The sequence below is a fragment of the Rhizomucor pusillus genome, assembly GCF_041956525.1.
Source record: "Rhizomucor pusillus strain CBS 183.67 unplaced genomic scaffold VTP01scaffold_2, whole genome shotgun sequence".
Classification (NCBI taxonomy): Eukaryota; Fungi; Mucoromycota; class Mucoromycetes; order Mucorales; family Lichtheimiaceae; genus Rhizomucor; species Rhizomucor pusillus.
In genome coordinates this window covers 70098-83296 of record NW_027192144.1, presented here as the reverse complement: position 1 = coordinate 83296, position 13199 = coordinate 70098, and the positions used below count along the sequence as shown (strand labels likewise).

The 13199-nt window shown below is 45.3% G+C and overlaps 5 protein-coding genes across 5 annotated transcripts; 2 read left to right on the top strand and 3 right to left on the bottom strand.

The window, feature by feature from the left end:
- Window positions 1–12: 12 nt before the first annotated feature.
- Window positions 13–3097, bottom strand: VTP01DRAFT_4081 (uncharacterized protein; the record flags this gene model as incomplete). The annotated part of the gene is made up of 8 exons (XM_069382724.1): window positions 13–992; window positions 1056–1300; window positions 1359–1601; window positions 1665–1924; window positions 1982–2135; window positions 2212–2423; window positions 2495–2832; window positions 2896–3097. The coding sequence occupies 8 exons, from the start codon at window positions 3095–3097 to the stop codon at window positions 13–15; spliced, it is 2634 nt and encodes an 877-aa protein (XP_069243496.1).
- A 599-nt stretch (window positions 3098–3696) lies between these two features.
- On the bottom strand, window positions 3697–7650 carry VTP01DRAFT_4080 (uncharacterized protein; the record flags this gene model as incomplete). Its single annotated transcript, XM_069382723.1, has 10 exons — window positions 3697–4862; window positions 4920–5173; window positions 5235–5281; window positions 5345–5474; window positions 5547–5607; window positions 5675–6017; window positions 6075–6935; window positions 7002–7107; window positions 7188–7226; window positions 7301–7650. The coding sequence occupies 10 exons, from the start codon at window positions 7648–7650 to the stop codon at window positions 3697–3699; spliced, it is 3357 nt and encodes a 1118-aa protein (XP_069243495.1).
- A 792-nt stretch (window positions 7651–8442) lies between these two features.
- On the top strand, window positions 8443–10140 carry VTP01DRAFT_4079 (uncharacterized protein; the record flags this gene model as incomplete). The annotated part of the gene is made up of 6 exons (XM_069382721.1): window positions 8443–8566; window positions 8680–8811; window positions 8867–9012; window positions 9081–9212; window positions 9268–9661; window positions 9740–10140. The coding sequence occupies 6 exons, from the start codon at window positions 8443–8445 to the stop codon at window positions 10138–10140; spliced, it is 1329 nt and encodes a 442-aa protein (XP_069243494.1).
- Window positions 10141–10439: 299 nt separating this feature from the next.
- On the top strand, window positions 10440–10858 carry VTP01DRAFT_4078 (uncharacterized protein; the record flags this gene model as incomplete). Its single annotated transcript, XM_069382720.1, has 3 exons — window positions 10440–10503; window positions 10584–10691; window positions 10758–10858. The coding sequence occupies 3 exons, from the start codon at window positions 10440–10442 to the stop codon at window positions 10856–10858; spliced, it is 273 nt and encodes a 90-aa protein (XP_069243493.1).
- A 245-nt stretch (window positions 10859–11103) lies between these two features.
- VTP01DRAFT_4077 (uncharacterized protein) lies at window positions 11104–12963 on the bottom strand (the record flags this gene model as incomplete). Its single annotated transcript, XM_069382719.1, has 5 exons — window positions 11104–11324; window positions 11395–12017; window positions 12083–12357; window positions 12423–12625; window positions 12690–12963. The coding sequence occupies 5 exons, from the start codon at window positions 12961–12963 to the stop codon at window positions 11104–11106; spliced, it is 1596 nt and encodes a 531-aa protein (XP_069243492.1).
- Between the last annotated feature and the right edge of the window lie 236 nt (window positions 12964–13199).

The window sequence follows — 13199 nt, the reverse complement described above, 5'->3', positions numbered from 1 at the left end:
AAGGGAGTCGCTTTACATGTTTCCGCTGTCGTTGTTACTGTTACTACTACTCAGCAAGGAACGCCGTTTCAGCGCAGCCGCCATCTTTTTTCCACTGCTGTTTGTTACTTCTTCTGGATTCTCTTGACGCATCAGCAACAGCCCGCCCGCAGCCTCGCCTGCATGCGCCAAACGACGTTTTGGTTTCGACTGTGTCTCAACAAGCCAGTCTGCTTCCCCCTTTTTCACGTGCACTTCATCTGCCATCCGCAGCGAGTCTCGAGACCCGAATCGAACCTTGAGCATTGGCGCTATCTTCACCTTGCGCGTTGCCTGTGGGACTTCTGATTGCGAACCGGATATAATAGGTACGAGTGCATTATTCTCAACAAAGACGGTGTGTTTTTCAACACTGCTCGAGTCCGACGGAGCGAGCGTGGTATCTGACGAGGTAATAGTACTACCAGTAGTAGCTTTGATGGTGCGTGGAACTTCAGGTGGTAGCAGACCGACAACGTTACCATGGGACCGCGTATGCCGATGTACACGCGGTTGCTCTCCTTGCTGTTGCTGCGTTGCAGCTACTGGTATCGTCTCAACAATCGGCATGGGACCAGGTCTGAGCTTGCGCCCGTTGTTAGAATCCGCGTCCTTGGTGGATCGGATGACTGGTTGTGCTTGGATATCTTGAGCCAATTCTTGGATGTGACTGGGTATCGTTGGCACGCCCATTGACCGCGCACGAGAACGATGAGCCCCAGTGTGGTTGTTCTCCTTTGGACTTGTCACTCGTGCGTTATTTGGTACATGTGCGCCGTTCTGAGAGCTTGCAGACGAAGCAGCTTCGTGCCTCATGGCCGACTTCATATGTTTTTCCGGCTTGTATGGCTCGACATACGGCTCGCCTGTAATGAATGGATGGTATCGGGCCTGTCGTGGTGTCCAGCGCGTCAGCGGATCAAGTTGCAGAACGCCCTCCAAGAAATTGACAAGTGCGTGCCGGGTTTGTATATCTAAATCCAGATGGCAGTCAGCATAGCCATTTCTCGTTATTCTAAATTTTTTTTGCTTCACACCTCTTTTGCGTTCCTGCTCGTCCATTATAGGCATAGCTTTCGGGCCAGGATTGTACTCCAGAATCAGCGACGGCAAATCACGTTGACGGAAATATTGCTTGCTTGGTAACTCATTCCTGCCATGCTCTTTGCTATATTGCTCTCTTGACTTTAGTCGGTATACTTGTTTGCCTCCAGTATGGGCTTCGCGATTGAAAAACTGTAAGGTCTTCTTCCCTTTATCCAACATACTCTGTGGTGGATTCCTATATTGTAATCTAAGTATTGAAGGCCATTATTTCAAGCCTAAAGTTCATCGCTTACCCTAGCATATCAACAATACGTCTCAACTGATTGTATTCTGAGCTTCCGGGAAATAACGGGATGCCGATAAAAAGCTCAGCTACAATGCACCCAAAGGACCACATGTCGATGGCAGATGTGTATGGCAAACCCAGAAGCACTTCGGGCGATCGGTAGAAGCGGGATTGGATATACTCGTACATTTGGCGCGTTTCCAAACACGCAGATCCAAAATCTATCACTTTGATGGTTGGCGATTCCGGGCTAATTCGAAAAATTTGAAGGTGAATTATCTTACCACAAGAGAATATCCAATTCTCAACTTACCTTTTTAAAAGGACATTTTCTGGTTTAAGGTCGCAGTGTATAACATTTGCGTCTTTGAGGAGCGTCAGGGTATCAAGCAATTGCAGAGCGAAGACCCTGACAAGATTGAGTGACAAGCCTTTAAAGTCATTTTGCTTAATTAGCTCGTACAGATTAAAGGAGAGCAGTTCAAACACCAAGCACAGATGGTTCTTGTGATTAAAAGTGTGATGCAGCTGCAGCAGATGGTGATGATTTTTTGCATCTAATTTTTGTTTCAGCTTGAAGAGTATCAGCGAAAGCCGACAGTCAACTTTGATAGCATGAATGCATTTTACCTCCTTCACAATTTCGACCTCCATGCGGCTCTGGTTCCGGTATGCGGGCTTGTTTTTGATAACTTTCACAGAGAATAACTGCCCTGTGCTAACCCGCTCACATTTCACTACCTGACCAAATGTTCCCTGTCCTAAAAGATCAATGACCCTGTATCTACATAGTCCCCATTTGGTCTCGTGAGTCCTCCAGTCTCCTTAGTAGCTTGGGGCATATAATGGTAAATATTTACTGGTATTCCTTCTCCTCCCCAAGCACATCGTTGACACGCAGAATGTAATCGTGATCCTCATTGTCGTATCCATCGTTCTTGGCTGGTTTGCTCGGCTTTGTGAGTATCCGCTTCGGGTTGGATCGTGCAGTATCGTACTGGAATTCAGGATGGTGCCGCTTGTACGTGTCGTTCAAATGCACTGTCAATGAATACAGCGGCTTGGGTCTTTGCTAAAACCTTTGTAGCTCAATGAACTGCTTCTAGATTGGCTGCATACATATATAGATTGTATATGTACTACCTGCGGTTCATGCAATGGTGGTACTTTGTACCCAGATTGGTATCGCTGGAAACCTCTTGGCTGAGCTGGACGGGGCGGCCATTGCTGTCCCAGGGCCATGGCGGGTTCCACAACAGTGGAATAGAATGGCAACTCGTTCTCTAAGCGCCTGCCGCTGCTACCACCGCTGCTGCTGCTGCTCCCACTGTTATGCTGCCTGGCAACAACGTGTCCTCGGCGCACTCTGGATGCTTCCCGGATTTGAGCCGTTTCCAGCTCGGGATCTGAGTCCCAATCATCCAAAACGTCGTCAACATGCACTTTAAGTTTGACACCACCTCCTTCTACCAACACTCGTTCTGATCGCCAAGATTAGCAGTGATCTTTGAGAGCACAGACAGAAAAGGCTTTAAACTACGCACCTACAGGCCGTCTCATGGAGGAATAATTAGACCGACGCCCTTTGCGTGCAGCTGCTACCGCGCTAGATAGGGATGAGGAGGATGAAGAAGAGCCGCGCGGAATTGCTTGTGAGTGTGTTTCTGGAGGCGGTCTGCCTGCTGGTCCGGCCAGAGCTGCTTTGTAGTATGGCTGATGATGCGCATGATATGATGACCCATACATTTACGAGGTAAGAAGAGAAAAGCGATCAGATACAGAGAAGAAGGCTGTGTTCACACGCGCACACACAAATAGAAAAAGATTAGAAGCCTTTCTGCTGGGAAGCCTTTTTTTGTTATTAGGCTACCGGATATGGGCAATCCGAAGATTGGGATGCCGTTGTTATGCAGAACCGAATCGGAGAGTCGAAAGACCTGGACCTAGAATTTGTGCCAGTGGTCGGGCAGTGATCCGTTCAACAACCACTATCCTCATTCCTTCCTGCTACGTCGAACCAAAAACGTGGATGGCGAGTTGGGTTGGCAGGTCAGACATGCGAGCAGTGTCATATGACGCGGAGAAAATAAATAGGGAGAATCTTTGCAACCAAAAAGCATTCAATAATAGGTATCATTGATAGTGTGGTGGACAACTGTCAGGAGATAGTTTTACTATTTGCAGAATTCCAGCTATTTACATGATAGTTGATTTTTTTGAACGTTACCAATCCATTACACATAAAGTCATTTATAGTTCGTCCAAGCACAGGAGATGTTAGTTCCAATTTCATTTTCTTTTCTGACACAAAACGGAAACAGTTGAGAAATTGATATATGGCTCGATCAAGAGGTTTGCGGATAATGAGGTGGGTGGAAATCGCCGCCGCTATTATGACTAGATGTTTGCTCTTGATCAGAGCTATCGCGGTTGATAGGTTGCTCAGATATGCTGGTGCGGCGGGTGTGATTGTTGCTAGTCCCGGTAGATGGCTGCTGTGCTGTGCTATTGAACGATTGCTTGAATATATGCCGAAGCAAGAAGGTGTTATGCGAGGATGAAGAGTCTGGCTCTGGGAGGACATCAGCCATCGTCGTTGGTGCCTTGTTGTCCGGTTTGTTCTTTAATGTGGTCACTCGGCGTACCGATTGCCGTCGAACAGATTCTACACGTCGCAATAGCTGTGCCAGTTCGTTGGCAACGCGTCCACTGGCATCACCTGGGTGCTTGCTTGTCACACGTTTCGTGCGATCAAGCGGTGCTTGTGCAATGGAGCCTCCTTGGTTGGCTTTTACAGGCAGCCAAAGCTGCGGGAGGATGCCTATGAGGTATGGGTTACCAAACTTCTTGAAACCAGTATCTAAAACGCCTGGATTAAGCATCATGGGCGGCTGGCGGTAATCTGTTCGATTGTCCGGAATCGCTTCGTAGTCATCTTCGTCAAGCACGACCCTCCGGCGCTTTTTGGGTTTGATATCGGTAGATCGCAGTGATAGCATCGACTGACCAGTTTGAGTAAGTGCCATCGCTGCTGCCTTTTTCCATAGATTCTTAGCAGATCCATTATTACTGTTCTCTTCCTGGATGGGGGCCAGCTTCTTTTGGCTGTCGTCGGAGGACTGTTCGCTGATGTCGGCCGTACCTTCCTCTGGCCTGTTATTATTATTATTATTATTATTATTGTTGTTGTTGTTGTTGTGTTCATCATCATCATCGTCATCATCATCGTCGTCAGAGCTCAAATCGCCTTTCTTGAGAGGCATTTTTGTAGCTTCGTCCCTCAAAAGCTGCATCGGCAGGCACTGGCTATTTTTGCGGAAGGCCAAATCCATGACAATCTTGTAGATGATAGTAATTACTATAAGCGGGACGCAAAGCACGCCGAGCGTGATGGCTTTCTTGAGGATAAACAATCCAGTCATGGTCAATTGAAATATGATCATTCCAACTATAATGCGAGGAAACACCATCGGCCATGCGCTACCCAAAGCATCATAAGGTTGGAAGTAAACTGAAGTAAAAAGATGTCAAGACAAAAGCTCTAGAGAGACATGTAAAGCGAACATACCATAAAGGAACTGATATTTGTATACAAGATAGGCGATGCAGAAATATACTGTTCCAAAAACAAGGATGATTGGTGAGATTGTCGAGTACACCAAGACAATGATGAAGATTAGAAGCGGAGGCGGGTAGCCGACACCGTAGTTGAACGTCCAAGGTGCTCGATTTTCGGCATAGTCTCGAGGTGTTTTGCAGAGAAAAAGGTAGCTGAATCCACGTACAATAAGTGCACCGAGTAGCAGTAAGCTCAAAGGCTGCCTAAAATAACCAATTAGAACATATTATATAGTATTAGACGGTTAGGCGTCTTGCGACTTACAATAGCATCCCTTGAAGGACCGTATAGTTGATAAAGAAAGGCGCGACCTATTACCAAAAGCATGTCTGGTTAGATACTTCTACTGGTCGTGGGATATTACATATATCTACAGCAGGCAAACTTGTACTAAGCAAGTTCAGTACTTCGGCAGGATGATTGAAAATTTGTTCGAGCGTCTTAAAAATGGTACTGACGAGCGTAAAGACGAGTAACACATTGAAGAGTAGGAAGAAAAAGTATCTTCGAATATAAAAAAAGGGACGTAAATCAATAAAGCTCAGATCATCAAGGACCACAACCTTCACGACTTACTTGCTAAACGTGGCTTCTGCAATGTCACTGCGTGCTCGCTGGCCCTGCACAATACCCAAAGCTAGAAATAAATCAAGCATGATTAGACGCTTTGCTGGACTTTGAATGCACACTGAAACCCGGATTACCATCAAATATCAATGGCAAAACAGCCATGAATATTTGAACTGCTAAGGTAGGCAGCGTTCCTTGTACCAGGTTGTGCAAGACAACATTCTTCTCTGCTGCCGCAACCAATCCAGGGACTACATGCTCCAAAGTTCTCATGCTGGTGAGAGATGAAAAGATGGAAATTGGGAAAATCCAGAATAGTGACAGAGCTATAGTTATAGCCCATACGAATATCTCTCGCACGAGACGTTCGCGGCCACGGATAGTCACATTCTGCCAAAGCACATCGCGTGGCTCATACGCTGCTACGGTTCTGCATGCAAAAGGCTCCGGGTGTATAGCAATTTGGGCCGCAATGAGCTGTTATACATGGTTACATATGGAAAAGAAAGTGAGCAGTAATGCAAGTCGACTTACTGCACTGGACATATTTTCAAAGGTGACAAAGCCGACCGATGTCATCTCGAACTCCGTAGAATTGCGTGCTTCGATGACTTTGCGATCGTACGAGTCAAACTCTTTGGTGTAATGATCGATAGCATCCACCTTTTTACCCCAGAGTCCGAGGAATCCAGGCCTTGTTTGCGGTCTGCTGTTGTTTTGTGCCGCCTTGCGTCCTCGCAATCGAGGATCTTCTACGAGTCCGAGGAAAAAAGTACTATTGTAGCTGCTTTTCTCTTGTTCCATCTCCATTCGACGCTGAGCAACAGCTTGGAATAACCGAGCATTGGTCAAGATTTCATCTGGATCGTAGCCTGGTATCCGGCAAGGGTTGCCCCAATAGTTGACATATGCCTTTTCCAAGCTTCTCAACGCTGATGTACGTTTCGAGAGTAAATGCCGCAGTTCACTGACGTGGCGAACAATATGGGAGCTTTCAACATGCCCAATACCAAGGTGCTCGTAATACTCTGCGAGTTTCTCGTCGGTTCTCAGGCTTTTTGGAATCCCAGTGACCATAATCGACCGATTCGTCAATGTTTTAGAAAGCCGGATTAAATATGCAGACCGTAGAATGATAAATGATCGATAGTTCCGATACAGAAAGAAGAATGTCAAGAGGCAAAATAGATAGGTATATATCAGGTATGCGACAAGGTAGTCAGATGAATCATCGAGGACAGTGATAGCGAGACGATCCAATCCACCGTTTGTGACGTTTTCGGTGTCTGTGCTTGTAATGTTTCCAGTGGTGACGCTGATAGGAATCAGCGTGACGATTCCAAGGAAAGAGCATATTCCGAAAAGCTTAATAGCCATCACAAAGAATTGGAGCATCTAGGTAACACAAGATCAGGAAACAATTCGCCGCTGCCGGCTCCAGCGTGGAAACACGGAACTTACAACCACTGCATCGAGACCGACAGTTTGCAACAGTTCTTGCTCGTCTACTTTGATCAATGGTATGATCCATCCGAAGAATGAACTCGGAAGCTCTGGAGGTTTGTGCCTGTTAAACTGCTCCGTGAGCATCAGAAAATTATCGCATACTCAGAACCGAAACAATTTGGAAATCAGCAACGGCTTTACCTCTTCATGTTTAAACGCGGAGCAAACATTTCAGTCCACCTTTTTTTTGTTTTTTTTGTCAGATGTTAGCATCATGAATACTTTGCATGGTCATGTATTCAATTATCATTTACCGAGGGCGCAGATAGCAAAATACCAGAAAACAGATGAGACCGACGCCACCGCAAACTAGCAGTTGAGTTGCTAATCCGCTCTGATTTTGTGCGCTGCTGACGACCGTCCCTGGGATGTTACTGTAATTCCCACTAAAATCTGGAATGAATGGATTGCTGTTATGGGTAGGACTGGATGACGGCGCTGTAGGGCTGGTTGATGCTGATGCATTGATGGAAGACGATAAGAAGGAACTAGCAGCTGATGATACATTTGCCAGGGCTGTGCTGACGAACGCTGTGGGTGGGGATGTCGGTATGCCGGTTGTTGCTGATACACTGTTGGCTGAAGCAACTACAGTATCAGACATCCTACCTAAAGCATAAAAACGAAAGCAAGCGAAGAAAAGAAAGAGGGGACAAGGTTTGATGGGGGTCCAGTGGAAAAGAAAATGGGAACTGAGCACCGACGGGGATGGATGCATGTGCAACCCAAGACAGCCTTCCGCACTTTTCGTCATTGTTGCAGGTTCCCGCAACCCTGCCCGCCCTGTTTCATTCATTTATGCATGCTCCATTAACTTGGAAATCTTAATACCAAATAACCGCTTGAGTTCCATATACTTGAAACAATACATCTGATTTTCGTGGAAGCATTGACTGATCACAGTGTTCCGAACTTGCAATTGAAATGTTTCAGTCTGGGTTCGGAATCTTTCCGATTGAAATACTTGCATGCTTTTCTATTGAAATTTCCTATAGCATATGTGAGAAACTCCAATATACAGTCACTTGTCTTTTATTTTCGATTTGCTTGCATAAGCAAGGTATTACCGAATCTTTGCTGTTTTTGGGCGCATCATCCAAATCGGGTATAGTCCGTTTGGCCCGATTTCTCGATCTGATGTACATGTTTGCTAATCCTTCACAAATGAAACAACCGTAGTAAATATTAGCAATGTGAAAAGAAACGATCTGCTGTGAATAATAGCAATTGTTATCCTGGTATAGCTTTGTTTATTCCCCGGATCCTTGGTTCATGCCCTTTGTATACGGCCAGGAAGTATCGAGCAAGCCGTCTTATGTTTGCTTCTTGTTCGAGTGTTATAAATCAATCAATATATTGTACCGCTTGGACCTACTTTTTCACAGTCATCATAAAGATGCATTTTCAATGCGTGTCTGTCTTGGCCGTGGCATTCATGGCCCTAGCGGTGCAAGCCGAGCGACTCGAACTTAATTGGAATCCTGAATACGTCTCTGCTAATCCTGATGGTCTATACGAGCGTCGGGTTATCGGTGTAAACGGACAATGGCCGTAATAGAATGGGCTCGTTGTATATCTGAGTGATATTTAATCATTAATTACATCGATGCAGATTTCCTGATGTGAGAGCCAGCAAAGGCGACACCGTCATTCTCAATGTCCAGCAATACGTCTACGATAAAAGATTGGTATCACAATCAATCTCAAGTCAATCTTGATTGGTACCTGAGCAAGGCAAATCTTGATGGAAATGAGCCCACGCCAAGTAAGTGGATTTGTAATCAAAGAATGGGACTGATTATTAACTAGCTGTCTCAAAGACTCTGTTATCATAAATGATGGATTACCAACTATATGTTTCAACCCGGCAAAACCTATCTGCTCCGATTATTCAATTTTAGCGGGATACAAGCGTTTCTTCTTCAATATTGATGATCACGATATGCAAATCGTTGAAACGGATGGCGTAAGTAATAGGAGGGCGGCTGTAAATCGAGTACTTACAATGTAATCTCTAACGTGCTTGCATACTAGAGCGACACTGAGCCGTACAAGACAGATCAGGTTTACTTGGCAGTCGCCCAACGCTTGGCTGTCCTAGTTAGGGCCAAGAATGCTACTGATACCAACTATTACATGCATGTGGATATGGAGCGAATTGATGAGGTGACATATCAGTCTTGAAAATCACAAGTAAGCAGTGTATAACGCAACCACTCAGTTACATTGCGTCTTACAACCTGCATTGTTAGACGCTACCATTCCGATATATTACGATGAGTCGCATGTTAACTTTGCACCTCGGGAGAACACCATACCAAACACGCTTGATGACCTCAGCTTGCGTTCTCTTATCAACACGTATTCGGTTGAGCCGGATCAATCTTTGAACTTTACAGTCGAGAACCAAGTGACGAAGGATGATCTGAACCGTGGCATGATCAACCGTGTGCCATTCGTCAGTTCTTTGACACCCACATATTACACTGCTTTGACAACTGGCGACTATGCAATAAATCCAGAAGTATATGGTCCACAAGGCCGAGGATATGTTACCAAGCAAAATGATTACATTGAGATCGTTATTAACAACTACGATGGCGATCACCACCCTTGTAAGTCTGCTTAAAACTGTCGGTTTTAAAGAGGCTGTAGCCGCATAACTAGGGAAAACTCATGTTAAATTCCTGTAGTCCATCTACATGGTCACAAATTCCACATTGTCGCACGTGGGAAAGGACCCCATGACTATTACCATGGCGATCCTTTACAGACGGACTCTTGGGTGCTCGAGAAACCAGTGGAACGGGACACTGTCCTTGTAGATGCAAACACTTATGTCATCTTCCGCTACAGAGACGATAATCCGGGAACGTGGTTTTTCCACTGCCACATTGTCTGGCATCTCTACGCAGGAATTGCAACCGTTATGATCGAGTCGCCGGAGATAGCGCAGCAACGAGACACCGTTGATCCGCTTTTAGCTGAACAGTGCCGAGTGCAACGTTTCCATTCATCAGGAAACGTGGCAAGGAAGGTCTCGACTTATCTGGCGCACCTCACTGTGTCTATCTTCCGGCTAATAAACCTTTAGAAAGCGATGACTAGATTTCACTCATTCACAAAAATTTGATGAAGGAATTTTTTTTCAATCTTTACATAGAAAACAGCACTGCTACTTTTTCTGTCTGTGGGACTGTTTACAAAAGCAGCTGGCAATTTCTTTCAGCTGGATTTGTCAGGGACTGCCTGCATCCCCACCATCTCGTCTCATCGGACTATGTCGTGCGATGATATCAGAGTGATGATGGTACCGACGGAATAAATATAAGGCCAAATCAACCCATAATTTTACGCAATATCCTTCCTTCTTCCTTCTTACTTTTGCACAGTATGAACGCATTTAAACGCGCAACCAGAGTTCCATTAAGATTGCGACGAGAAGTTGATCCTGAAGGTAGCTTGATGAGAAAAGAGTGAATAGTTGTTATCGAGCTTGAAAGTTAACGTGTTTCTCGCTTCAATTGATGGCAAAAGATGCAAACAGAGAAATGAGGAGCGGTCCTAACTGGGGGGCAGCATCGCTGCTGATTGCAGTCGTGGCCGGTGGCTATTTCTTATGGACGAAGAAAGGTAGCAAGAATGGTATGTGTTTATTTACTCGAGAACTAGTTTGGAGATGCAATTCTGTAACATGGATTTGATCGACAGTTAAATCCGATGTTGTCAGCACGAAAACAACACCTGAAGACAAGGGCGATCTAAAGAGTCCGGGCGCACAAGGAGAATGGGGAGGAACGAAGATTAATTAAAATGTATGCAACTACTCGAAACACACTTGACACAATTTTTCAAATACAAGAATATAACGAATTGCCCGTAATCAATCAACAGTGTGGTATTCTTTGTGGATAGTTCATGTAAACAGTAACGGTTTATATATATGGACTTTTGTAGTTTACAGTAAGGATATTATGATACACATAAATAGGAATGTTTGGAAATGTGGGGAATACTGTACAGGGTAAAAGAGAACAGCGATAAGGACAATGATTGCTTAAATACGGAAGCGGAAATCGAGACGGTTGCTGCCTTCGTCTTTGGTAGTCTCGTTGTAATACTTCTTTTCTTCCTCGGTCATCGCATTCCATTTCTTTTCTCGCCAGCGATTTGTAAGGATGTAACGGGTGCGAATAGCGAGGAAGCCAACGAGGTTGACTGCAGTGAGAGCAATGCAGATGGTGTTGCCATAGTAATATTTAGGTGCGTCGCGCGATTCTAAATTAAAATTTTAGGTGTTAAATTAGCTTAGATGCATCAAAATATTGTCCTGGTACTTATAACTTACGATAGATTATAGCACCGGGAACAGAGCAGATGTTTGCGGCACCGATGATTAGGCCAAGTGCGAGAGAGCGTTTGCCGTTGGGCGCAACGTTTGAAGACATCCATGCGATATGCATTCCGTGCCAGCTAGGAGCTCCGTTTGCAATCAGCGCACCAGCATAGATACTCCATCGGTTAGCGTCCGGCGGTAGCGTACGAAGCACAATAAAACCGGCGAGCATCCAGGCTGCTTCAAAGGCGGCATGAAGACCAACGTCACCAAACTTGTCAGCACTCTTTGCAATCAGGATTGAGAAAGCTAGGTTGACCATGTATGCAGGCATAGTAAGCAAGTTGGCTGTAGTGACCTCGAAACCGCCATCGCGAATGATGGTCGGGAAATATGCACTGATGGGCGTTTGTGGAATAAAACCGACAAAGGTTGTAATCAGATGCATCCACACTTTGGTGTCAAGGAGCACACGCTTGATGTCCTGAAAGGTAACACGACTGTATTGCTCGGTCTTGCTCTTATCATCACGGATGAGCCGGGTGACAGCAATCTTTTTCTGGCGTTCGTCGAACCATCCCTTGCGTCCACGTAGCAAGCCAGGTGTCCGGGCAGGACCCCGTGGGAGATACAAGCTTGAAATATCGATCCGGATGAGTGATCAGGAATATAAGGAGGATAAATTCAATTTAATACTTACAAGGCAATAAAGGCCACGAAATGTGTGAAGATACCGTCGATCAAGAAAAGCCACTTCCAACCTTCAAGGCCGCCAACACCGCGTAGTCGAAAGATACCAAAGGAAATAAGACCAGAGAACGCCGATGCAAATGACTGAACGCCCCAAAAGAAAGCGAGACGTGTGCCGAGTTCGTTGCTCTTGTACCAGCTTGTAAGATAATACAGGCATGCGGGGATGAAACCTCCCTCAGTGACCGCGATCAAAATACGGATAACCATAAACTGTGGATAGTTCTAAAAAAGTCATCATGATGAGCCGCTTTAGAGTCTATTTGAGATCAGTAAGCATTTATCCTTACCTTGACAAGAGCGTGCGCCCAGGTGACAATGGCCCAAGAAGACATAAGGATAGGGATCCAGATGTTTGCACCGATGCGCTTTGCAGCAGTCGTGGAAGGCAGAGTGAAAATTGTAAATACAAAAGAGTAGACCATGATCGTCACGTTGTACATATCATTGTCGAAACCAAGGTCTTGAGGCATGTAATCCGAAAGTGCATTTGCTAAGAAAAAATATTAGAAACTCGAGAAGAGGGCTTTTCCGTTTATCCAAATATTGTAACTTACAGACGTTGGTTCGATCCATGTTGAGAACAAATGACATGAGGAGAATGAAGGGCATGAGGCGGATATCAATGATGCGGCGCACTCTATCTTCTTCTTCCTTGGTCCATTGAAGCTCTGGATCATATGCTTCGTAGTTGAGTGTGGTTCCTCCATCAGACGAGGCAGTCTCGAACTCGGATGATATTGAGTATCTCTTGGTCCCTGCATAATCGATCTTTTTGATGCTGGCAGTGTCAACACGCTCGTCGAGCGTCTTCTTGTCAATAGAAGACATAATCTGGAGGAGGAAGAGGATTCAAGGCTAGTATTGTGTATAAATCTCATGAGGATGACTAGCAAACCGTATTTATATAAAATTATGCCAATCTATCAAGATCCACAATATCAAGTATGATACAGTCATCCAAGCTAATTTGTATGTGTGTGTTACTACGCATCTTTGGAGTCGTATGGCGCCATCCTTGCAAGACTTCGCAAGATAAGAAATCGCTATATGTCCGGGTCTGCGGA